General features: G+C 56.9%; 3 protein-coding genes across 6 annotated transcripts; 2 read left to right on the top strand and 1 right to left on the bottom strand.

Moving 5' to 3' along the window:
• The first annotated feature begins 3,312 nt into the window (after nucleotides 1–3,312).
• Nucleotides 3,313–8,992, top strand: GLA (galactosidase alpha). Its single transcript, XM_053990082.1, has 7 exons — nucleotides 3,313–3,485; nucleotides 3,685–3,859; nucleotides 4,058–4,235; nucleotides 5,694–5,785; nucleotides 6,646–6,807; nucleotides 7,388–7,585; nucleotides 7,771–8,992. The coding sequence occupies exons 1-7, from the start codon at nucleotides 3,316–3,318 to the stop codon at nucleotides 8,032–8,034; spliced, it is 1,239 nt and encodes a 412-aa protein (XP_053846057.1). The 5' UTR covers nucleotides 3,313–3,315; the 3' UTR covers nucleotides 8,035–8,992.
• Nucleotides 6,331–12,942, bottom strand: RPL36A (ribosomal protein L36a). The gene is made up of 6 exons (XM_053990104.1): nucleotides 12,794–12,942; nucleotides 12,454–12,559; nucleotides 11,713–11,780; nucleotides 10,095–10,217; nucleotides 9,954–10,009; nucleotides 6,331–6,831 (listed from the first exon to the last, which is right to left on the bottom strand). Exons 1-5 carry the CDS (start codon nucleotides 12,794–12,796, stop codon nucleotides 9,989–9,991), a joined length of 321 nt encoding a protein of 106 aa, XP_053846079.1. The 5' UTR covers nucleotides 12,797–12,942; the 3' UTR covers nucleotides 6,331–6,831; nucleotides 9,954–9,988.
• BTK (Bruton tyrosine kinase) lies at nucleotides 12,760–24,897 on the top strand. Of its 4 annotated transcripts, none has more exons than XM_053990067.1 (21): nucleotides 12,760–12,847; nucleotides 13,312–13,981; nucleotides 14,950–15,027; nucleotides 16,895–17,076; nucleotides 17,241–17,339; nucleotides 17,585–17,653; nucleotides 18,185–18,266; nucleotides 19,688–19,816; nucleotides 19,923–19,990; nucleotides 20,483–20,664; nucleotides 20,964–21,026; nucleotides 21,269–21,323; nucleotides 21,654–21,736; nucleotides 21,846–21,973; nucleotides 22,104–22,178; nucleotides 22,816–22,987; nucleotides 23,343–23,559; nucleotides 23,794–23,858; nucleotides 24,310–24,428; nucleotides 24,536–24,693; nucleotides 24,811–24,897. In XM_053990067.1, exons 4-21 carry the CDS (start codon nucleotides 16,936–16,938, stop codon nucleotides 24,880–24,882), a joined length of 1,977 nt encoding a protein of 658 aa, XP_053846042.1. In that variant the 5' UTR covers nucleotides 12,760–12,847; nucleotides 13,312–13,981; nucleotides 14,950–15,027; nucleotides 16,895–16,935; the 3' UTR covers nucleotides 24,883–24,897. The 4 variants fall into 4 exon arrangements, with proteins under 4 accessions (XP_053846042.1, XP_053846044.1, XP_053846043.1 ...); XM_053990068.1 differs by lacking the exon at nucleotides 12,760–12,847 and adding an exon at nucleotides 12,875–12,943; XM_053990069.1 differs by lacking the exon at nucleotides 13,312–13,981 and having other exon boundaries at nucleotides 12,805–12,847.
• Nucleotides 24,898–25,290: the final 393 nt, after the last annotated feature.

The raw sequence follows: 25,290 nt of genomic DNA, 5'->3' as shown, positions 1-25,290 counted from the left end.
TGGCTCTGCAGGAACTTGTGGCTCGGGTGCCCCTGGGGGCAGTTTCAGAGCGGGGAGCAGCACTCAGGCCCTGCCCTTGGTCCTCCCAGCAGCCCAGTTTGAGCAGGGAGTCACTGGGACACCCTCACAGCTGCAGGGCTGCCACTGCCCTCCAGCACAAAGCTCCAGTGGGTCCCTCACGCCTTGGGGATGGGGGTTCTGAGCCCCATGTCCTCTCACAGCACGGCCAGGGACCAGCCCAGGTGGCTCAGTCCCTCAGCAAAGCCCACAGTCTTTGGACAGAATCAGTTTTTTATCAGTTTTATCAGTCCAAGGCTGTGCATTGGTGGGTGCATCCCAGCCACCACAGACAGCAGCTGTGGGCAAAGGACCAACAGCCACGGCCAAGTTAATTGCTGGTTTAAAAGGAAGTTAATGAAGTTAACACCAGGTTAATGGAACTCCCAGACAGTAAAATGAGCATCATCAGCGCTGGCAGCTTCCCAGCTCCTGCTTGCAGTATGCCCAGGACCAGGAGCACACACAGGTTGGGGACAGCACAGCCCCTTGCCAGCCCCAAGGGCTCCTTGGGGGGCCCGTGTGGGGCCAAGGAAATGTGCCTTTGGCTGGGCACTGCAGTGACATGCCAGCCTGGCCCCTGCCCCACCAACCACAGAGGGCCTGACCCTGATGGCACTGAGCTCTGCTGCTGACCCTGGCAGCATCAGGGTGTCAAACCTTCCCTTCTTCCCCCCTCCCTCACCAGGGCCTCTCCCCACATCCACAACCTGGAGCTCTTCTGGGGCAACTCCAGCTGCCAGAGGTTCAGCAAAGCAGCCTGTGCAGACCAAGCAGTGCCTGCAGGACAGCCCGGCCCACGCTGATCCCAGCTCCAAAGCCAGGGCAGTGCATGCCACAGGAACAGGTGACAGCTCTTCTGGGGCTCTGAGCAGCCTTTGCACGTTGCCTGAGCACAGAATTCTTTTAAAGAAAATAGCATGCTCCAGAAGTCAGCCAGGCAGCCCTGAGCAGGTCAGGGCTGCCCCTTTACAAGTGGGAAAATGGGCACAAGAGGAAAGCACCAGGAGCTGGACTGGCAGTGTGCCCTGCTGGGATCGGCCATGCCACAGGCACAGGGCCTTAGCAGGACCTCCGTGGGGACAGGAGCCTTCTGGCACAGGGAAGGTGCAGGTGCAGGGTGCTCTGGCAGCGTGGCTGTGCCAGCACCCCAGCCCTCAGCACAGCCCTGCAAGAGAGCCCCCCAACAGAGGAGTCCCAGTGCATCCCCTGCCACTCAAGCTGAGGCATCACACCACAGCCTGTCACCTCCACCTGCTCTGAAAGGCTGCAGCACGGCCCTGCCAAACCCCACAGCACCATGGCCACCTCCACCCCGCAGCATGGCTGCAGCACTCTGGGGGCACCAGCCGGCACATGCAGCCACACAGCACCCCAGAGCTCCCCATCCCAAGGGGCGTGGGGGAACCAGGTACTCCTAGGGACGGGCAGAACACGTGGGAAGCACCAGTGAGGGAGTGCTGGAACACTGAGACTAGCAGGCATCAGCCCTGCAGCACTCCAAACACTGGCAATAGGGGATAACTGCCCAGCTCTGGAGTATCATTTTGCACAAGAGACAACAAAGCCATGAGGTTTTCCAGCCTCCAGTGTCTTGTTTTGCCGGCTTTGAGAGATCACTGAGCTTCAGCTCCCCAGGGGACAGGGGGAGGACCCCGGCACTGAAACAAGGAGTGATTATCAGCCCACGGGCTCTGAAGAGCTTTTGTTCCCTGGCTGTGCCAGAGCAGGGATCGGAGGACACCTAGCGAGATGCCTCGATGGTACCCAGAGCCCTGTGCCCTGATGGCCACAGCCCTGCTGGGCTTCCACCCTGCCCCTCCTCCCGCTGTGGTGGGGCCCACAAGAGCTCCAGGGGGGCCGTGGGGCTGGTCCAGCCCTGGGGAGAGGCACAGGGGAGAAGTGACCCCTCACATCCCATTTCCCACTGCTGCCTTGGCAGCGGGAGCCTCCAAGTCTCCTTGACAGGCCACACGTGCTGCCAATGCTGCTCACAGCCGTGTTATTCCTGCAAAAAATGGGGACTAAATCCAGGGCTCACCTCAGAGATGCTGGCTGGCATACAGGTGCCCTTAACAGCTCTCCAGGTCCTGCTGACACCAGCACTGCCCATTTCCAGAGGTTCTCATCTCAACTGCCAGTCAGATGTAGCTGCTGCAAAAGGGGGGATGCCCAGTGACCATGACTTATTCTTGTGGCTGAACTTCTTGCACTCCAAAATCTCTGAGTGCAAAGATCTGGATGGGCCCAAGCATCCCAAGCAAAGACAGGCTGGATCCAACAGCACAGAGTCCACACACAGGCAGAGAGGCAGCAAACAGCCTGGCCGTAATCCACACTGGATCAGGCTGGATCTGTCAGACGAGCACAGGGAGAGGTGCTCAGGAGGAGAGCTCATTCAGGAGCTTCTCGGTTTTTGAGGCAGAGCTGAAAGCCCAGGGCCAAAACCAAGTCCTGAGCCCATGGGGTACAGTCATCTCTTCCCCAGGACACAGAGAACACACACAGCCTGCACCCACAGCAGCCCCAGCCCCTCAGGCACTGCTGAGCACGCAGAATCACTGAGGTCAGAAAAGATCTGAGATGGGAGTCTAACCCATGGCCAATCACCACCGTGCCAACCAGAGCGTGGCACTGATTGCCGTGTCACCTCCAGGGACCGTGCCTCCACTTCACCGGGCAGCCCATTCCTATGCCTAATCACCCTTTCTGTGAAGAAATTTCTCCTGGTATGCAACCTGAACCTCCCCTGGCACAGTTTGAGATTCTGTGCTGTGCTCCCGTCCCTGTTCGCGGGAGCAGCGCCTGGCCCCAGCGGCTCCACCCTGCCGTCAGGGAGCTGTGGCGAGGGGCCCAGAACTGGACACGGGCGTGGCCTCAGCAGTGCCCAGCACAGGGGGGCAGCCACCGCCCTGGTCCTGCTGGCCACACTGCTGCTGTACCGGCCAGGTGGCAGCGGTCCCTGAGCCGGCTGGGCGCGCTGCCGGCGGGCACAGGGCCGGTGCGGCCCCGGGCGCGGCTCCCCCGGCCCGGCCCGGCCGCGCCGCCATGGGCCCCTCCACCTCGGTCACGTGACACCGCCCCACGTGACCCGCGGCAGGGAGGCGGGCCTACGCGCGCGTCGCCGCCCGGGATTGGCGGCAGGGGGTGGGCGGTGCCGCGCGGCGATTGGTTCCACGGTCAGCCCTGCCCGCCGACTCCCCGAGGATTGGGCATGCGGGCTGTCAATCAGCGGCGGTGCCGCGGCGGGGCGGGGCGATGGCGGCGGCGCGGTGGACGCTGCGCTGGGTCGCGGCGGCGGCGGCCGCGGTGGCGGCGGCGCTGGCGCTGGACAACGGCCTGGCGCGGACACCGCCCATGGGCTGGCTGCACTGGGAGCGCTTCCTCTGCGGCACCGACTGCGCCGCCGACCCGCGCCGCTGCGTCAGGTACCGCCGCGGGGCACGGGTACGCGGGGAGCCCGGGGCAGCCCAGGTAGCGGACAGCCGGCCCGGTGCTCCGGCACCCGCTGTGCCTTCCCCGCGCTCCCCCGCGTGCCCCCTGCCCGCACAGCCCCGCGGCTGTGCCGCGGGGGACGGCAGACATTCTCCGCTTTCTTTCCCGGTCGTGCGCCCTGGCCGTGCCCAGCGAGCAGCTGTTCGTGGAGATGGCTGACAGGATGGCTGCCGAGGGCTGGAGGGACGCCGGCTACGAGTTCATCTGCATCGACGACTGCTGGATGGCCCCGACGCGGGACAAGCGGGGCAGGCTGCAGGCGGACCCGAAACGGTTCCCCGGTGGGATCCGCAAGCTGGCCGACTACGTGAGTGGCACCGCGGCACGCTGCTGAGCCAGCCTGGGAGCGGGGCAGGGCAGGAAAGCCGGGGGGGTATGGCCGCGTCACTGCTGATGAAGGCCCTGCCTGCCACTGTGGGGTTTTGCTTCCCTTGCTGCCCCAAATCCTCCTCCTCCTGCCTTGAGGCTGCCCCATCCCAGGCTCTGTTTGTGTCTGCACACACAGGTCCACTCCAAGGGTCTGAAACTGGGAATCTACAGCGATGTCGGCACCAAGACGTGCGCGGGCTTCCCTGGCAGCTACAACCACTATGACCTGGATGCCCAGACATTTGCTTCCTGGGGTGTGGACCTGCTCAAGTTTGACGGCTGCAACTCTGACTCACTGGAGCAGCTGGCAGAAGGTAGGCATGGGCTCAAGGCAGCTATTCCCATGGGTGGGAATATTCCGCAGGCAGCAGCAATTCTAGGCCCAGCATCAAGCTCCAGGGACTCGCTTTTCCCTGAGCATACTCATTTAAGAGACGTGCTTACAAAAGCAAATCTGAGGCTCTGTTCTCAAGCCCAAGGTGTTGAGCGTTGCTGTGTTCAGTGTTTTTACCTGCTCAGTCTCCTGGAGCTCTCCTTCAAGCCCAGCTCAGAAAAGGAGCTTTCTCAGCCCAGAGCGTGGATCAGGCTGAGCACAGACACATCAGCTGTGTGCTCTGGGGGTGGCTGTGCAGGCTGCTCCCTCAGCTGTTAACTCAGCACAGGCTTTGCCCTTCTGTGGGGCCTCTGCTGGAGAGCCCAGGGCACTTCACACAATCCCTTTGGTGGGGTGCTAGAACAGTTTGTGTCAGCCATGAAAGGAGCAGTTCGGAGGGCTTTTAACAGATAAAAATGAAGGGAATTATGGCATAAAAATCTACTGGGGTTTTCCTTTTAAAGCACACCAATGTAAATACCACTTCAAAAGTTATTTGCACAAAGGCTGGCGAGCCAGCAGCTGAAAGCTCAGCAGCTCCCTGCGCTGAGGGGACTTGGCTACAGCCTCTTCTGAAGCACAGGCAATTCCCAGTGCCACAGGAGTAGATTTATGGGAAGAACACTTTAACTTAGAAAGCTTTTTTTCTCTTGACTGGGCTCTCTGGCTGCTGGCACAGTCAGCACCACCATGTTTGGCAGCAGGAGTCCTGCACAAAGTCCTGTCTCTGCCTGGCAGGGAGAACCTGCCCAAGTGACAATGCCATCGAAGCCAGATGGTGGGGCATATGCCAAGTGCCACAGACAGGAGCACAGCTCAGCACCCTGAGTGACAGCTGAGCTGAGAGCTCCTGCTGGATCATATGTGTAACCCAGATACAATCCAGTTGTACTGAAGCAGTTCCAGAGGAGAGAGCAGACTTTTCATTCCCTCTCTGCCAATTGGAAGGGACTTAACAGGGCTGTTTGGGGACAAGGACAGGAAAAACTAGAGCTTTTGCATTCCTGCCCACTCCATCTGGCGCAAGTGCCTCAGGAGAACGTACTCCTACGTCACCCAGCAAAGCTGCGCTGCTTGATAGATCCTGACTTGTGTTTCCTGGGTATCTGGGGGAAAATGCCATACAAGAAAGCTTTTAACTTCTTCCCCTGGCTGTATGTACAAAGGGAGCAGCAGTCTTGGAGCGACACACTGCCCAAGCAAAGCTTCTGTCCTCGGGAGGCAGGTGACCAGCTGCAGACTTTAAATTCCCCTGTCCTCCCTGTGGTGTCTCAACCACAAAAATGTGTTCAATCGTATTTTTGCAAGAGTTGAACTGAAACCTGAACCTGTGACATTGGCTTAGTTCTGCTGTGTGAGCAGGGAGGTTGTGTAACCTCTGTCTGTGCTCTTCCTTTAGGATACAGGCTCATGTCTCTGGCCCTGAACAAGACTGGAAGGAGCATTGTATACTCCTGTGAGTGGCCTTTCTACTTGAGGCCTGTGCAGCAGGTAAGAAGAACCTTCCTCCCAAGGTTTATCCTGGGGCTCAAGGGGGAAGAAGAGAAAAACATTTAAGATTGCAAAACAGCATCCTGAGAAACTTGCTGCTCTCCATTCTGACAGAGAACAAGGCTGTAAAATGGAGGGAAAAAACTTTTTCTTCCAGAGCCCTGAAGCACTCCTGAACCATTGCTCTGCTGAAACGCATTCAGTAGGATTCTGCAGCATGAAGGCACAGCCCAGATGGAGCGTGCCAAAAAAACCACAGCATCCATCTGCTTCCTCTCTCCAAGGAGCCAAGCAGCAAACCACTGGCAATGCAGACACACAGCCTAGCTGATAGCTCACTGTAATTCCTCCTGGACACAGAGTGCTGCAGGCTCAGCCTTACAGGCAGCTCTGGGGACCACGAGAGAGGCTTTGTGACATCCTCCACATTGTTCAGTGACAGATTTCTGCCAGCCAGAGTCTGTGACTGACACGTTGCCCTCCACCCACAGCTGGAATTAAATGCATTACTCACGAAAGGGCATAAACCCAAGAAATAGAAATAATTACTGGGATATTACAGTTTAATCCCACTGGCCTTGTCACACCTTCAGTAAAACCGGGAAGGAATTTTGTAACACAGCTGGTGATGACAACTGTTCTCCCAAGGGGAGCAACAGTGTTGTCTAGAACATGTCAGAGTGGAGTTACTGGGCACAAAGCATTCAAGGGAACAAACGTGCACTACATCATCCAGATAGCTGGTGATGGAAGGGGTTTCCCTGGTTCTCCACCAAGCTACCTTTGGTCCAGTCTAGCCTTGTTGACACTCCTGCTGTACAGCCAGATGCTCTGTCTAATCACACTCATTGTTCTGGCAGCCCAATTACACAGAGATCAAACAGTACTGCAATCACTGGAGGAACTTCTATGATGTCTATGACTCCTGGAGCAGCATCAAGAGTATCTTAGACTGGACAGCACTTCACCAGGACACCATTGTGAAGATAGCTGGGCCAGGGGGCTGGAATGATCCTGACATGGCAAGTACAGCAACACGCATCCCACTGAAAGCATAAGCAAAAAAGCCTCCCATCAGCTGCGGGCTGAGAATGAGAAGGGAGAGAGCTGGGGGAGAAACACTGAGGGGAAGGGCTCTGATGGGACCCTAGGATCAGGATCTTGATGAGAAGGTCCAAGGTAGAAAGGGAAAGAGGACCGCAGCTATGGATAGTACCAAGGAAGCACCATCTTTGCGTCACACAGCCTCCACGAGCAGTACCAGCTCAGAACACAGGTGTGGCATTGGGGGACAATCTCCAAAGTGCTGATGTCCCACCAGAGTGAAAACCTCTGGGTGCCAGCACTGCAAGAATCTGAATCCAAAAGCATCCTTAAACACTGCCTAGCCACTTAAAGAGCTTTCTTCACTTCCACCAGGGACTCATCCTAAACTGCCACGTAGTCACGCCTTGCTTTTCCCAACCGGCTGGTCCTGCTCCTGGCCCTCAGCCTATCTAGCCAGGCTCCAAAGAGGTCCCACCCTGTGATTTCCTGGGACTTGTGGCCCAGTTTGTCCTCAGCGGGCAGCGTTACCAGGCACTTTTTGTTTGCTTGTCATAGCTGGTGATTGGAAACTTTGGGCTGAGCTGGGACCAGTCGGTGACTCAGATGGCCATGTGGGCCATTATGGCCGCTCCCCTGTTCATGTCCAACGACCTGCGGCACATCAGTCCCGAGGCCAAGTGGCTGCTCCAGAACAAAGAGGTGATCGCCATCAACCAGGACCCACTGGGCAAGCAGGGATACCAGCTTTCCAAGGTACAGCAGGATCGGGGCGGGGGGTTTGCAGAGTGGGGCACAGGAGGACGGAGAGGTGCTCAGGGTTTGGGAACAGGAGCCCAGTGAGCCCATTTGTTCCTGAAGCCTGCTGGAACAGACAGGCATGAAGATCACCACTTCAGTCTCGCACAGCCTAAGCCCTGGGTTTGTGTTCTCCTTGGCAGGACAAGAACTTTCAGCTGTGGGAGCGGCCCCTGTCTGGCCGAGCCTATGCTGTGGCCGTGCTGAACCAGCAGGAGATTGGAGGACCCCAGAAGTTCACCTTCTCCCTCACCTTCCTCGGCAATGGGCTGGCCTGCAACCCGGCCTGCTCCATCCGACAGGTGCTGCCAGCCAGCAGGGACTGGGGCGTGTACAGCTGGATCTCCTCCCTGAGCGTGGAGGTGAACCCCACGGGCACTGTGCTGCTCAAAGTCCTGCCACTATAGGCAGCAAAAAGACAGTCTTTTCCTAAGCCTTAGGCTCTGTCTGAACTTGTGGCAGGAAACTCATCTCCTTCTTCCAAGCAGGTGCCTTTCTTCTCAGGCATTCATTATCTAAACCTTCAGCCTAATGGGACAAATTGCCATCAGTCCATCATCATGAGGTGACAGAGGAAGGGTGAACAGCAGAGCAGTGCCCTTTTCCCTGGCATCTCACCCAACTCTCCCTCCAAGGGGCTGGAAAGGCTCCAGCAGGGTGACAACTCCTGTTTACACCCACTGCCACTACCAAGCAAGGAAAGGCAAGGGATGCACAGGCAGCATCATACAGCTGTCCTTGAGCATTTTAGGGACAGTAGGGAAACACACCTTGGCCACCTTGCTCTCTTCTCCAGACCAGGCCGCACAGTCCAAGAAAAGCTGCTCCCACCCTGCTAAGGGAAACCCAACACTTCACTCAGAGCATGGACAGGCACTTCCATCTTCTGACAACTCAGGGACTGACATGAACCATTGCACTTCTTAGCAGATTTCTTGACAGCTGCTATCAGGCCTTAGGACTCAAGTTTTTGAGGGTTTCCCCTCACTCCAGGAATCTCTTACCAGTGGCTGTCACTTCCCTTTAGATGACAACTCCCTCTCCACCTTTCATATGGCCACTGAAGTCCTCTTTCTCCATGAATCCTGCCTCCCAGAAACCCCTGAGTGTTCGCTTTCCACTGCTGGCAGCAGCCTTTAGGTTGAATAACGTGGGCTCTCCAAGACAGGAGATGGATAATCACTTAAGCAACCATCATGTGCAAGTATATTCTCTTCTGACTACAATACAATGAGGATTTCTTGGTTTGTTCTTCTGTGATTAAGCACTTTGATTCAAATCCCTTTAAAAGCCTATGCTTTTTCTTACTTGCAGTGTACAAAAGTACTGCATGGTATCTGAAATTAAATCATGGTTTAGAAACAGGCCAGTTTGTTCCAGTAATGTAAGTTTTTGTGAAATTTGTCATGATTACTAGTACCAGCACTCAGTGAAGCTGATGTAATACAGCCATACAGTCCACCCCACAGGCCAAAGCCACCCCTGCCTACACAAACTGAAAAGGCCATCACATCAGCCAATATTTAGTAAGCAAAACACAGATTCCCTTACAACTCAGTAACTGAGTGCTCTCAATCATGATGAAGATGTGAAGAGGCATCTCTCCATTCTCCAGCTCTATTTCCACTACAAGAAAATTGCCTGTAAGGGTGAACTCTGCATTGCATTCCCAGCACCTGCTAACAGCAGACTTCCCACTCACAGAAATGTTCCTCTCTAAGGGGAAGCTGTCCTGGAGGCTGTCCCCACAATCTACCACACTCTGCTTGTTGCCCACTGGGAACTTCACTGCTGTGCTTGGCCTTCTTCTGTTCAAGGAAAATACTAAGAGGAGCCAACAGCAGTTGGCACAGGGGAAGGCAGCTGAGGCTGAGGCACCATGTGCCAGGAGCAACCACAGGCATGGAGCTGTCCCTCACCTCTCTGAGCTGCCACAGCTAATGGCACCTGCCTAATTACCTAATTAGGCACCTGCCTAATGGTGCAGGTATCAAACCCACTGGCTGCTTCAAGACCTCTCTCTGCTCCTCAGGGCAGTACAGCTGTTTGTAAAAAGGGGCCTACAGCCAAGTGCAAGGGCTGTTCAGGGGAGTCCATAAACGAGCCTGCAGCATGTTCGTGCACAGAAGTCACTGGCACCCGTTACAAAACACCTCTTGGAAACACACTAAAGAGATCCCAGCTACTGGCAGGGATTTTACAAAAGCCAGGTTAAAAACTGGTCTGTTAAAAGGTTCTGCAAGCAACACCTCCCTGCTGAGTTCATGTACTCACAGCTCCCACCCAAGAGAACACATTAAAAAAAGCAAGGGATCAATCTAATTACTTTAATACGGTCCATAACGATGAGCAGGATGACGCTCAGAACTGGATCACCTGGCCCTGTAAGAAGCAAGAGACAAGAGTGAGTTTATTCACCACTGAGTATTGCCCCCCTTTCTCAGCCACTCACAGCATGCAAACTCACCTTTCTCTTCTTGTCTCCTCCCAGCTCAAAGTGCTTGCACCTCTTAATTGCCAGCATCCTCTTGGACCTGCAGTTGGGCTCCACACACTCCAGCCTCAGCACAATCTTCTTGGTGGTCTTGGCCTGGGAGGAGGAGCAGGGTGTTTCAATCAACCACACATCCCCAAGCAGACAAACTGTTGCTTTCAGGGAGAGCTTGTTCCCAGCACTCCTGAACATTCAGTTTGTTCCCAAAGTGTAGAGAGAGACTAAAAACACAGGCTCTCTCCACTGAAAACAAGAAAGCTCTTTAAGGATCAGTACGGGAGTGAAGTGGATTGTTATCTTCACAAAAAGGGTGCTGGCAAAAGCATTCAGTGGGGCAGGACTGGTTCCTGTAGGGATCAGCCATGCTGGAGAAGTCTGTTCTACTGAACAGAGCAAGAAACTCACACTTTTACAGTGTGGGAGCACAGACCAGCAGTGCTCAGGAGAAATCCAGAAGAAAACTGGGCAAAAGAACCACCTGGAAGCAACACGACCGGCAAACTTCCTCTGGAAGGAGCAGTGACACAACAGGCTCAGTGCAGAGCTGCAGCTACTCAGAAATTGGATGAAACCTAACAACTGCAGAGGGAAGAATCCAAAGTTGGGAGGCTGCTGTAGCACCTGGACAGGGCTGTAACCACCAGCTAAAAACCTCAGCCAACCAGCCATACAATGCTGACTGGGAAAAAACAGAAATGAGAATTGCAGTGTACAAACAGAGAGTGCCAGCAATGCAGCTGCTTGGTGTACCCTGCTTGCAGAAGCATTTTCTGTGAGGTCTCCCCACTTCCTGGCACAAAGTCAACTTGAAAACCTGCTGCCTCATTTTTTTCTTTCTTCTTGCTGGAAGGCTTCCTGTATACCAAGGCATCCCAGCAGCTCTATGAGCATAACTAAATAATCCACACGGAGTAACAAATCCACCCACTGGGTTTTGCTTCCCTGCTGTAAATACCACACCAAGGAAGCAGACAGTTCCTTTCCCTTTACCAAGCCCTTCCCCTTGGGCAAGCAGTGAAGGAAGCATTCCTTTCACTGCAAATATCCCTCCTAGAAAGACCCCACTCCCCTGCGGCATCAAAGCTGGGAATCTGCTCTGCAAACACAGCTCAAGTCACCCTGCAAATGAGGAGCATCTCCGTGAGACAGGACAGCAAGGAGATGTACTTGCTGGGAGCTTGCAAGGGAGACAGAGAAGGACTTTTGACAAGAGCACAGAGTGATAGGGCAGTGGGAAACAGCTTCACACTGACAGAGATTTAGATTAAAGAGTAGGAAGAAATTCTTCCCTGCAAGGGTGGGGTGGCCCTTGCACAGGTTTCCCAGAGAAGCTGTGGCTGCCCCATCCCTGGCAGCGTCCAAGGCCAGGCTGGATGGACCTTGGAACAGCCTGGGATAGTGGAAGGCGGCCCTGCCTATGGCAAGGGGTCCCTTCCAACCCAAGCCATTCTGTGATGAGGGGACACCTGCGCTGCCAGCACAGCACTGCCCTAACACAGCCAGAGCAGAGCCCTGAGGAATCCTCCCTCAGCTGGGCATGTGGGCTGCCAAGGAAGTTCCTGTTCCTGAGGAGCAACACTCACTCACTCACCTTTTTCCGGAAGATAGGCTTTGTCTGGCCCCCATAGCCACTCTGCTTCCGATCGTAACGCCTTTTTCCTGCGGGGAAAACAGCTCTGGTCAGGCAACGCCCGAGGAGGTGCTACAAGCACAACTGGCACTTCCTAAATCCCAGCAGAGCCCAGCAGAACCAGTGCCATGGCTCCTGTGCTGTCCCATCCCCACACGCTGCACCCAACAGACACACAAGGCCTACAAATCAAGGCACTTGATTTTACACAGGGTTCTGTGCAGACAAGGGTGCTGCGTGGTAAATCCTCAAAGCCAGCACACAAAGGGCCGAAAATATTTATACAGTCCCGTGCAGGTGATGTTTTCGTAATTACTCCACATCATTACTGCCGGAGCTACCACTGGATTCATTTTCTTTCACCTGGACTTGACGGCCCAGCACATTTCAAACTCACCTCTCATACTCGGTAGGCAGGGCTCTCCCTCGGGCTGGCTTTCACAGCCAGCTACGTTTACCCAGAGCACATTCCCTAAGTAGTTAAATATTTCTAAAAGACAACCATCCGAAACTGCTTTGGGTTGACACGTCCTTAGCCTTTCTCCCTTTGTCTTCATTTTTGCAGTTCTCTTTATTGTACAGCACCTCCTTTTGGTCAAGCTGTCCTGCCCAGCCATACAAATGCTCCCAATCGACACCACCCGTGCAGGGCACACGACAGCCGGGCCGCACGCAGCTCCCCTGGGCCGCGCCCCCGCTCACCCTGCGCGTAGAGCGAGTCCTTCCCCTTCTTGTACTGCGTGACCTTGTGCGGCTGGTGCTTCCCGCACTTCTTGCAGTAGGTCCGGCGGGTTTTCGGCACGTTCACCTGGAGGAGGAGAGGAGCCGGTTACAGCCGCCGCGCACACGCCACATCTCGCTCCTCAGGCCCCGCTCCCGCCCTTCCCCTTCCCCCGGGCCCTGCGCCGCCATCCGGGGATGCAGAAGCCCCCGCGCCGGCCTGGCCGCCCAGCACGCAGCCATCGCAGCGGAGGGAGCCCAGCCCGGCGCAGCCCCGGGGCGGATGCCGGCGGATGGAGCCCGGCCCAGCCCCAGCACTCACCATTTTGGCGGCGGCGGCCCGGAGAGAAAGCGCCGACCGGAAGCGGAAGTGAATGTGAGCTGGCGACCATAGAGAGGCGAGCGCAGAGGGGCACCGGGCACGGCGCCCCCTGGCGGTGGGAGGAGAGCAGGCGGCCGCCGTGGGCGGAGGGTGGGTCTGGGCCGGGGGTGCGAGGGGTGCGGGCCTGTGGGGTCTGCGGGGTCTGTGGGGTCTGTGGGGTCTGCGGGGCCTGTGGGGCCTGCGGGGCCTGTGGGGCCTGTGGGGTCTGCGGGCTGCAGGTGCCGCCCAGGCGTTCGAAAGACAAGTTATGTGTCGACAGAGTTCCTCGTTAAGGTTTAGGGCTTGACATGTTTCAGTGATCCCAGACCTGGGTGGGAGTTAACAAGGCATGGGAAGAAGGGTTTACCACTGATAGGGGGCACAGAGAATGCAGAATTTAGAAGCGCAAGAACAGCTGGCAGAATTCTCAAAACAAGGACGTAACTAGCAAAGCTAACTCAACAACTGTGCTAAATCAGCTCTCAATGGATAAGAGATTCCAGATGACAACACCAACTCACGGACCACCGACCCAAGAAACCCACTGAGCCAAACGAAGAGGAAGACTGAACACGTGGCCTAATTAACATAAGAAGTGGGGGAATCATTTAACACTACAAGATAGAATACTAATGACTGATGTAATCTGTAGCCAATGAAGATTAACGTTTTCATTTGCTAAAACGTAGAAACAGTGAAAAGTTTTGATAGTCACTCTGCTGGCTTTGTGAATTTCCCAGTAAAAGCTCTTTCCACGCAGAACTGTAAATAAAAATACCTCGGTTCCGTGTGGGGATCAGCCAGCCCCTTGCACATGGGGTGAAAGAACCGGTTTTGGGACAGCACAAGGATGGTCAGCCAACTGAGCCAACACCTGGCACTGCCCACAGCCCGGGGCAGGCTCCGGCCACGGCCGCTGGCCTGGTGACCCCACGGCAATGGCCCGGCTGACTGCAGGAGGAAACACAAGTGCTGCCTTTGAGTCAGAAAACTAAAAAAGGGGAACCGAAAGGGTGGGGTTGGCCGGCCCCGTCCTTCCTCCCTGCGCACCCTGCCGTCTCTCCTCGTCCCTGCTGCCACAGGCACCCCAACCCGCCGGGGCGGGCGCGGCGGAGCCCCGGCTGGCCGGAGCGGCGGCGGGAGGGCTCGGTGAGTGCGGAGCCCCGGGAGCCGCGGCACGGGGCAGCGCTGCCCCTGGGCTCCTGGGCACCGGCGGGGCCCTGCTGATGAGGCCGTGGGACAGCCGGGGTAGCGGGAGGCTGCATGTGGCCTGTGCTGGCGGCCTCATGCCTCTCTGCCGGGGGGCAGGAGAGCCAGGCTGGGCACAGGACTCGTGCTGCGGGGAGGGCTCTGCCTTGTCCTGCAGCCTGACCAGCTCCAAGCAGGTGGCATCTGAGCCCGCTTCTCCCGGCCGTGGGGCCGTGGGGTGCAGCGGGGCACGGAGGTGCAGGGGGTGCCAGGGGGCGCAGGCTGCGCTGGAGCTGGGAATCGCAGTGGTGCGAGGGTGCCAGGGCTCCCAGGGCTGGCCAAGAGCAGGGGCTGGGGTTCTGCCAGTGTCTCTGGCCATTCCTCTCCCTGTGCTTTTTGCAGTGGGCGCTGCTGGCGTGCAGCTCTGGGTTTGCTCCTCTCCCATGCAGGAGGTTTTCCCCTGTGTCCCTCCCACCCATCATTTTTGACACCCTCGGGGCTCAACCTGAAACATGAGGGCTGTGAAGTTTGCCACTCTGTCACCCTTCCCTCGTGTCCCAGGCATGCCAGGTCCCTGCCAGCCCCACATCAAAGCTTGCCTGCGGAAGCGGGATGGCCCCGGGAGCGGGGTGGGACACGGTGTCCAGCGGCATGAGGCCAGCAGCGTGTGCCAGGCCCGGTGGCTGTCTCAGAGCACGCTGGGCCGAGGTGTGAGCACGGCAGGAAGTCACACTGGCTGCAGGGGGGACACAGGACATGCTTCCACACAGCCACTCGTCACTGCTGTCACGGCACAGCAGCGGTGTCCTCCGTGCCGAGGACAGGCAGGGACAGAGCGGATCTGGTGGCAGTGCTGGGGAGAGGGATGCTGTGCCATGATGGGGCACAACAGCCCTCTGAGACACTCGCTGTCCTTTCCCCTCTGGCAGTTCCATCCAGAGGACGCAGTGAGGACGTGTCCCACCTGCCTGGCACTGCTGGCCATGACCCCGCTGCTGTGACTCCAGGTAAAGCTCCAGGGACTTGGCACTGCAGTTGGGATGGGCTGGAGCCCAGGGCCCCTCTGCTCAGCCCTGTGTCTGTGCCAGGGAGGGCAGTGGGAGCCCCCCCTGCTCTTGGGACACAGGATCAGCAGTCACGCTTGATAAGTAGGGAAAACGAGGCACAGGGCTACAGGGTGGTTCTGGGGTCACTCTGGGCTCATCCACAACCCTGACAGCAGTCTGGGGGTCAGGGGCCACACCAGCCACCTGCAGAGACCCCAGTCCCTCCTCCTGAGGCCTCAATCCGCACACTGCTGTTTTTTCCAAAAGACTCTGATGGCTTATTTATTAAGTTGGGGTTTTTTTGACCACCCAAACAAGCTGGAAAGGTCTGAGCCATAAGAGCCACAAGGAGGGAAGAGAGAAGCCTGGGCGAAGGAATCCCCAGGCTTGTCCCCAGCCTCTCTGGGGACCATGGGGCAGGGTCAGTACTACAGCAGCAGGGGCTGTGCTGGGAGGCTCTGGGCATTGGGAGGACACCTCTGCTTCTTGTCCCCATGCTGGGGCTTGCCTGGAGAAAGGCACAATGTATGGGACCAGGTCCTGGCAGCTTTGTTCCCCACCCTGTTGTGAGTGAGCCAATGCCCATCTCCTGTGTGTGGAGAGTGGATGGAATACTCGGCTGGGGAATGGGGGGCTGAACCCCTGTTTCTGGCCCACCTCTGAACCTCCCCCAAGGAGATGGGCTGTGGGGAGCAGGGGACAAAAACAGCTTCTCCCAGGTTGCTTTCCAAAGCTGTGCTTATAGGAGGAAAAAAGGGAACAAGGTGAGGGTGAAGGGGAAGCAGGGACTGTAGGTGGTCAGGCAGGAGACACGGAGCTCCAGGGGATCACAGCACAGCAGGGGCTCCACACAGCTCACTCATCAGCTCCCCAGACTGCAGTCAGGTGCTGGTCACAGCCCACAGCTCCAGCCACGTGGCTCTGGGGGTGCTGGGCCCACCTGGGGGTCACAGTTCCTGGGTACAGCATGGAGGGATGGGATGAGATGCACGGGCTGCTCCAAGAGATGGGCTAGGGCGATTTCCAGCTGCTAAAGGCCGGGCAGTTGTGGGGTGCAGGGCTCTCATGAGCCCTTTCTTGCACTGACCTTCCCCAGAGAGGCTCAGGGGAGATTTCCTGGTGGCTGGGGGAGGTTTTAACCCCTCTGCCTGCTGGCTGGAGGCAGCCCTTCAAGCCTGACCACTGACAAGTGCTGCTCAGAGGGGAGGAAGGGGAGCTGAGCTCCATCCTGCTCTCCTGCAGGCTCCATGGGCACACAGGGGAAGGATGACTTTGGGGCTACCCTGTGCTCTTGGCAGCACTGTGGGTTTTCAGTGCCAGGACCTACCCGCAGCTTTTTAGGGATTGGTTTCCCGTGACCAACCCTTGCACGCTGCCAAGTCAGCACGTCCCCAGCACGAAGAGGCTGCGGTGGGGCAGGAGGAAACAGCCCACACAGGCTCACATGCACAGAGCTGGAGGGGAGGAGCGCCTGCAGGGTGTCACAGCTGGCTCCGCGCTCCTCCCCGGGGCTCCAAGCTTCTTCCCCCGTTTCTCTCTCTCTCCAGCTCTCTGTCCATCTTGCATATCCTGGGGGCCTCTTCAGCAGGAGCAGGAGCCATCCGGGTGGTGGCTTGGTCTGCAGGCTGGTGTGGGAGAGGGGCCGGGAGAGGTCACGTCACAAACAACCCACACGCACCTGGCCTCACTCCTCTGTGGCTGTTTCCCCCCGCTGTGGGGGTCCCAGCCCCCCCTGTCTGCCCCTGGGGCAAGGGGCAGAGTGCACCTGAGTGAGGCCCAGCAGGTTCTGGGCTGAGCAAACGCCGTGCCAGCATTGTCTTGCCCACAGCAAGCCAGTGAGCGCAGCACGGGGGAGCCCAGGGGGTTGACATGGCCAGCGTCATCCTGGAGAGCATCTTCTTGAAGCGCTCGCAGCAGAAGAAGAAAACATCTCCCCTCAACTTCAAGAAGCGCCTGTTCCTGCTGACGGAGAGCAAGCTGTCCTACTATGAGTATGACTTTGAGCGGGGGGTGAGTCTGCAGCCACAGGGGCTGCGTCATGCCAGCGTCCGGGGGTCACCAGCTGTCCCTTGCCAGCACGTAGCCCAAGGGGTGCTCGGACAGGGAGAGGGGGCGGTTTGAGTCTCTCCAGGTCTCCACTTGGTGACCATTTGAACCAAGACTGTCTCTTGCAGCGCCGGGGCAGTAAGAAGGGCTCCGTGGACATTGAGAAGATCACCTGCGTGGAGACAGTGGCACCTGAAAACAACCCTCCCCCTGAGCGACAGGTCCCGGTGAGGAGGGTCCCGGGGTCCCTGCATCTGTCCCCCTGTCCCCTCACTGGGGAAGTAGGAAGAGTCTCTGGGGTGGTGGCAATGGGGGACAGCCCTGCTTGGCATGAGGGGCTCTGTCCGCACCACAGCAGAGGTCCAGCTTGATGCAGAGCAGGGGGATGCCAAAAGCTGTGGACCTGCTCCAGAGAAGATGCCAGCAGCTGAGCACCAGGATGCCAGCATCCATCTCTGCCTCTCTCTTCCAGAGGAAAGGGGAGGATTACAACAACATGGAGCAGATCTCAATCATCGAACGGTTCCCCTACCCCTTCCAGGTGAGTTTCCACTGCACCCTCTCTGCTGGTCCACTCTGCCTGGTGGCAGGTCCTGAGGGGAGGACCCCACAGGGGCCTGGGGTCAAACATGGCATCGCTGCCTCGGTGCCAGGTGTCACTCAGCTGCTTGGAGACACTCTGCTGCTGTCCACACTGCATGGGACAGCCAGGTGAGCCTCCTTGAGCCCCGAGCCAGCTCTGTTTAAGACGGAAACCTGCTTCTGAGCTCTGTCCTGCCCCTTTCAGTCCCCTGGCTGATGCTGGAGGGATGCTGGCTGCACACTCAGCCCCCAGCCCAGCTGCCTGCCCTGCTGGCACCCAGTGCACCCCCAGCACACCGAAAGTCAGAGAAGGAAGTGGAAAATCTCGGGGGAGGGGGCTTATTTTTAACCTCTTTGTCACGGTTCCGCGAGCACCGTGCGGGGCCAGCAGATGCCGGCGGGGCTGGCTCGGGGTGGCCAACGAGGCTCGGCTCCCCCCGTGCCTGCCGTGAGAGCCCTGCCCGCGGCACTGAGGCGCGTGGTCCTGCAGGTGGTCTATGACGAGGGGCCCCTCTACATCTTCTCCCCGACAGAGGAGCTGCGCAAGCGCTGGATCCATCAGCTGAAGAGCGGTGAGTGTGGGGGCTCTGCAGCTCCCTTGGGAAGCCAGCGTGGGCACAGCTGTGCCTGTGCCCAACCCACAGTGCCAGGCTCCCAGGGGCTCGCTGGCTCGTGGTTACCTGTCCCATGTCTGAAGGAAGAGCGAGCTTCTCCTGCCCGGAGCAAGCAGATATTGTCATCCTCTGCAGCACCACAGCTACCTTGGCTGGGGCTCCTTGCCTTCTCACAAACCTGCTCCAAAGCAGCTCAAGCAAGCTCAGAAATCATTGAGGGCAAGAGGAAATAGCAGATGTGGCCATCCCGCTGTGCTGCCTTGGCATGTGAGGGTTAGGTGCCCAGTGCTTTAGGAAACATGGACCACAAGCCTGCTGGGAGCCACAGAGCATCTTCCCCAAACCACCCCGAGCCTTGCTCAGTAACGCTGAGCTAATGCTCAGCTGGGTGGGTGCTCCCTCCTGGAGCTGGGAGTGTGTTGCAGCAGCGCTGTGCCAAGGGTCTCTGACCACCCAAAATCTGCTGGAGCCACCTGTATGTGCCTCCCGGTGCACGTGTGTGTGTGTCTTTCTGTGGCTTTGTGCTGGCAGAGTGGGATTAGCTGCTTGAGTTGACACGGGGAAGTTGGCTCGGGCGAGGCGGAAGAGGGGCAGGCTGATAACGGGGAAGTCGGTTATCTCACAAGAGCCCCAGCAGAGCAGCCAGTCCTCTCCCACTTCCCTGCCGAGGGAGGAGGGCTGCTCTGGCAGCTCAAGCCAGTGTAGAATCCATAGGGAAAGGAGAGAAAATGCTGCCTTTTTGCTCTTACTCCACCAGGGAATGGGCTCTCTGCACCCCGTGTAGCTGCTGTGGGCCAGCCCCGGGCTGTCAGCAATGTTTAGGCACATCCAGGTGTCCCTCTAGCTTGGGGAGAAGTATGAGCAAGCTGGTCAGCCTGCCTGGCAAGGGAATATTCTCCCTGCAAGGGAAGTCTCTGAGCAGGCACGGGCTGGTGGCAGCGCCCTCCTCTTCCCATGGAAAAGCCAGGCACAGCGCTGGTCTCCCACCCCACTTCTGGGGAAAAAAGGGCTCAAAAGAGCCGTGAACCATCGGCCAGAGCAGCCTGGGGGTTATTGGATATTTTGGCTGGCAGGAGGGCCAGGTCCTTCTGTGACTGGCTCCAAGCATGCTCATGCCCCTTTGCAGAGCTGCTCAAAAAGCTTAAATCAGATCTGAGAGCCAAGCCTGGCCCTTCCCTGTGGCACAGGGACTGCATAGCCACAGCACTGAAACAAGAGTGGTAAGCTGAGGGAAACCTGAACATCAGGGCTCAGGGGACAGCAGCACAGCTGAGAGGAAATGATTTAACGCAGCTGACCACTTGCACTCAGGGAGCAGAGAGCTCTTGCAGCAGGCTGGGGACACAGCCCTGGCTCACATCTTCCCTCCTCTGCCACAGTGATTCGGTACAACAGCGACCTGGTCCAGAAGTACCACCCCTGCTTCTGGATCGACGGCCAGTACCTGTGCTGCTCCCAGACAGCCAAGAACGCCATGGGCTGCCGGATTCTGGAGAGCAGGAATGGCAGTAAGACACCAGGCACCCTCCCAGTGCTTTGTCCCCCTGCCCTGGGGACCAGCGCAGCAGAAAGCCAGGGATCTTTTCTCACCTTAGCCCCTCCTCTGTTCTGAAGGTTTAAAAGTCGGGCGGTCACATCGCAAGACAAAGAAGCCCCTTCCCCCAACTCCTGAGGAGGACCAGGTAAAGGCCAACGTCAGGGCTTGCTCCAAAGTGTTGGAGGAAATACGGACCTGGAAAAAGGCAACATGTTCAATGGCTGCTCAGAGATGTACAGGCCAGGACTCTGCTCTGGGGAGGGAGGTCAAGATGGTGACCTATGGGAGAAGGAGCTTGAAGCAGGGGATGGAGCCCAAAGGCCTATAGGAAAGTCAAATGATCTCAACCCTAAGGTTTCCCAGGGCATCTGAGAGATTAAAGCCCTGATACAGGCTGGAGGAGTCACAGGTTAAGCCAAAAGTTAAAGAGAAAACACTTACTTTTTGTGGAGATGAGGAAAAATAAAAAAGTCCAGGGAGAGGAAATAGGTGTTCTGGTAGAGATACACGTGGGAGCTGAGACAAACACTGCCCTGACCTTGCCTCAGACCACTGCCCTCCCAGGCCTTGGAAGGGTCTCGTGGTGTGTGTGTGCAAGCCTGACCGTGTTCCACGCCCTCCCTCTCCCTGTGGGAAGATGGTGATGAAGGCTCTGCCTCCCAAGCCAGCCCCCAGCACAGCGGGGGAGATGAAGAAGGTGGTGGCCCTCTACAACTACGAGCCGATGAACGCGCAGGACCTGCAGCTGCAGAAGGGCGAGGAGTACTTCATCCTGGAGGAGAGCCACCTGCCCTGGTGGAAAGCCCTTGACAAGAACGGGTGAGAGCTCCCACTGCCCAGGGCCATGGCTTTGCAGCGCTGCCCTGCCCTGGTGCTCAGGCACTGGTGGGCAAACACGCCCCTTTGGCACCCCACGGGTGAGGACAGGCTGCCTGCCCACCTGTGGGCTGCCCTGGGGAGGAGGGGCAGGAGGCTGAAGCCAGCTGTGGTGTCAGCCCTCCCCAGATGGGTTTGCACCAAGGTTTTTGAGCCCATTTCTACTCAGCCTCCTGAGACAGGAATATCCTTTCCTCTTGGCCTGCTCTATTGGAGTGTGACCAGCCCCTTTTCTTCTGCAGGAGGGAAGGATACATCCCCAGCAACTACGTCACTGAAACCAGAAATTCCCTGGAGATCTTTGAGTAAGAGAGGGCACAGGCACCTGGCGAGTTGCACTTGGTTGGAGACATTTTCCATTTGGTTGTTACCCTACACAGCCCAAGAGCCCAGCCTGGCTGGGTCATTCTGCCTCTTCCACATCCTCTGACAGCCTCCAGCCCCTGGCAGCCATCCCTGCCTGCTCTCTGCACGCCTGTCCTGACTGGGCTGGGGACAGAGGTGGCTGTGGAGATCTCCCTGGCTGAGTCCTGTGTCCCTGTTCCAGGTGGTACTCAAAGAATATCACTCGGAGCCAAGCGGAGCAACTGCTGAAACAGGAGGTAAGTGTTGCCTCCCGAGGCTGGGTCTGTTCTACACACCAGCCCTCCATGGGCTGTTCTCACATTGTGTCCAGCACGGGACCAACCCTGGCTTTTCTGGGAGAGGAGTGTTGTCCCAAGAACCCCAGGAACCTTCCCCATCCCAGTGTGAGCTCCTCCAGGCAGCCACTTCAGGAGGTGGCCTCCCGTGCAGGGACTGGAAGTAGGATTCCTCTGACTCACTACATCCTTTCCAGCCATGCTGCGATCTTCACTCACTTCAAGTTTTGCCTGTTACAGTCACACACAGTCCCCACAAACACCCAGTGCCCTTTCCCCTTTCTGTTTTAGGGTAAGGAAGGGGGCTTCATTGTCCGAGATTCCACCAGCAAGACAGGGAAATACACTGTCTCCGTCTATGCCAAGTCCTCTGTGTAAGTGGCTCCAAGAACAGTTTGTTCCTCCCTCAGAGGGCCCCTCTGGGCACCTCTCACCCTCTGCCTCTCCTCCCCACGGTACTGACCTCATGTTCTCCCTCTTCAGGGACCCCCAAGGCACGATCCGCCACTATGTCGTCTGCTGCACCCCCCAGAATCAGTATTACCTGGCAGAAAAACACCTGTTCAACAGCATCCCAGAGCTCATCACCTACCACCAGCACAACTCTGCAGGTCAGGGGTCTGGAGACAGAGTGAAGCCAGCAGTGTTTGCACTGGCACCACAGCATCCCCACCTTCCTGCACCAAAGGCAGGAGTTGTGTTCCCTGCTGGAATGTGGCAATCTCTGCTGCTGTGTTTCAGGGCTCATATCCAGACTGAAGTACCCAGTGTCTCAGCACAAGAAAAGTGCTCCTTCCACAGCTGGCCTTGGCTATGGTATGCCATCCTGGACTAACTTGTAGTTGGTTAAAGGGTTTGTGTCGCACAAAGTAACTCACGCACTCACACTAAGATTAAAAGAGCGAAAGGAAGTTACTTTTATTTCTGACTTCGTAATATATAGAATTTTAAAAGTGACAGTAGATTGGAGGATTAAATTGCTACTTCTCCAACCACACTGGTTAACTCAACAGTCTAACAGTTTTCTCCTGCCACAAAGAAAAATGTAAAACAATCATTATTTACATGAACAGTGCATGAGAACTCTAGTAGAAATATGTAAACATTAGAAGGCATAGAAAACTTCTAAAAGAACTTTAAAACTTCTGAAAGAACAGGGTGACAGGTTTGTTTCTGCTAGCAGCAACTTTCCCAGGCTGGGATCTTGGCTGTCCCACAGCTCATAGCCTTCCCAGGAACCACTTCCCAACTACCCTCTGGTAACAGTATTGATCAAAAAACTCCACAAGTTACCTTGCTCCCATCCCCTGGAGTTACAGGTCTCAGATTTTGTGGATGATTTTTCAGGCAGCAAATGCTTGTGAGCTTTTCTTGGGCTTGCTAGATTGGATGACTGGGAGCACCATGCAGGGAGGTCACCCGTACCCACATTACACTCACACTCTTGTCCTAGGATCGTGGGAGATCGACCCCAAGGATCTGACCTTCCTGAAGGAACTCGGGACGGGGCAGTTTGGCGTGGTGAAGTACGGGAAATGGAGGGGCCAGTACAACGTTGCCATCAAGATGATCAGGGAGGGCTCCATGTCAGAGGATGAGTTTATTGACGAAGCCAAAGTCATGATGTAAGTGGTGAGCACCGTGCAGGGTAGTGCTGGATGCTCCTTGCCAGAATGGCTGCTCTCCTGGGAGGTATGGAGGGACAGTCTTAGGCAGTCCCATACTCTGCAAAATGCATCCAAGATCCCACTGATTTTGTGCTGATTCCTTTGTGAGGTTTTCCACTGTCAGCTGGGCCAGAAGCACCTTCCCTTCCCTTCCCTTCCCTTCCCTTCCCTTCCCTTCCCTTCCCTTCCCTTCCCTTCCCTTCCCTTCCCTTCCATTCCCTTCCCTTCCCTTCCCTAAATCTCCTTATTCACAGGTATTTCCTTTGCTCCCTGGCTTTCTGGATGCTCAGAATTGCATTTGTCCCCAACACAGGAACCTGTCTCACGAGAAGCTGGTGCAGCTCTACGGGGTCTGCACTAAGCAGCGTCCCATCTTCATCATCACCGAGTACATGGCCAATGGCTGCCTCCTGAACTTCCTGAGGGAAGCACGGCAGCGCTTCCAGCCTGCCGAGCTGCTGGAGATGTGCAAGGATGTCTGTGAAGCTATGGAGTACCTGGAATCCAAGCAGTTCCTGCACAGAGACCTGGTAGGGCTGTGGCTGCTTTGTTCAGGCAAAATCCCGCATAGATAAATAGGATGCTTGGAAGCCCCAGCTGCTCTCTGCTGAGGACTTTCTAGCTTGCCCCAGTCCAGGTGAACTTGCAGGACGAAGTGAGGGGAAGTGTTCGGTGGGTGGGGATGAGATGAAGTTCACCTGCTACAGGGGGATGGGAGAGACAAGAGCAGGTAGAAGTAACTGCCTCCACCTCTCCATTCACAGGCTGCTCGAAACTGTTTGGTGAATGACCAAGGAATTGTGAAAGTGTCAGATTTTGGTCTTTCCAGGTCTGGTAGATGTGTTTGTGTCACTTTCCTGTCTCAGTACCCCATCTCCTCCTTCCATCAATTCTACACATTAGTCTTTGTCCCCACCACCCTCCAGGTCTGCTTTCCCATCATCTTCCCATTTCATCTGCCTGGCTCAACCTTCTGCCTCTCCACTTTCCACCATCCCTTTCTTACTTTCCTTGGCCCTTCCCCCGTCTCCCTGTATCTTCTTTTCCTTCCCCCAAGTCTCCTGGCTGCAGCTTTCTCTCCACATCCCCTTTTTGCTGTGCTTCCATGTCAGCAAATCTCTTCTGCAATCCTGGCTAACACACACGTACTGCTGAAACCCACGCAGAGCTGGAACCTCTGGTCATCCTGAGCTGCCCATTCCTTTTGGGCTTGGTCAGTTGTGTGGGGGAGGGAAATGTGAAATCCTAGTGAGGCACCCTGATCCATTTTCCTGCTGCAGGTATGTGCTAGATGATGAGTACACAAGCTCCATGGGGTCCAAGTTTCCAGTGCGGTGGTCTCCTCCCGAAGTGCTGCTGTACAGCAAGTTCAGCAGCAAGTCTGACGTCTGGTCCTTTGGTAAGGGCACAGCATTGATGATTTGGAGGTTGGGAACTCCTCTGCAAACCAGGAGCAGGCACGGGTGCTCCAATGCCATGAGCTCTCCCTGTTGTTCCCCACAACAGGCGTCCTGATGTGGGAAGTTTACTCCCTGGGAAAGATGCCTTACGAGAGGTTTAACAACAACGAGACAACTGAGCACGTCATCCAAGGCCTGCGCCTGTACCGGCCGCAGGCGGCCTCGGAGCGGGTCTACGCCATCATGTACAGCTGCTGGCACGAGGTGAGTGGCTTTCACGCCTGGTGACACCTCCGGCCACCCTGGGTGGGGTGACAGAGCTCCCCGGGGCGTGGCTGGGGCAGACACGGGCTCCAGCCAGGCTTCCCTCTTGCCCCACAGAAGCCTGAGGAGCGCCCCACCTTCAGGGTGCTGCTGAGCAGCATCCTGGACATGGCCGACGAGGAGTGCTGACCGCGGGCACTGCCCAGCGCTGCCACTGCCCAGCGCTGCCACTGCCCAGCAGGGCACACCCACGCGCCGGGTGGCACAGTTGTCATGGACGCGGCACCGGTGTGCAGAAGCCTGGGGGACACCCACAGCTCCATCACATGCTCAGAGCTTCATCACATCCCTGGAACTCCATCACATCCCTGGAACTCCATCACATCCCCGGAGCTCCCTCACATCCCTGGAGCTCCCTCACATCCCTGGAACTCCATCACCACCCCGGAACTCCATCACATCCCTGGAACTCTATCACATCCCTGGAACTCCATCACCACCCCGGAACTCCATCACATCCCCGGAACTCTATCACATCCCTGGAACTCCATCACAACCGCGGAGCCCCATCAGCGCCCCGGGGCTCCAGCACCCCGC

The sequence above is a fragment of the Vidua macroura genome, chromosome 14 (genome assembly GCF_024509145.1).
Source record: "Vidua macroura isolate BioBank_ID:100142 chromosome 14, ASM2450914v1, whole genome shotgun sequence".
NCBI classification, from domain to species: domain Eukaryota; kingdom Metazoa; phylum Chordata; class Aves; order Passeriformes; family Viduidae; genus Vidua; species Vidua macroura.
The sequence above is the reverse complement of the archived record's forward strand: the minus strand, read 5'-3'. Positions and strand labels throughout refer to the sequence as shown.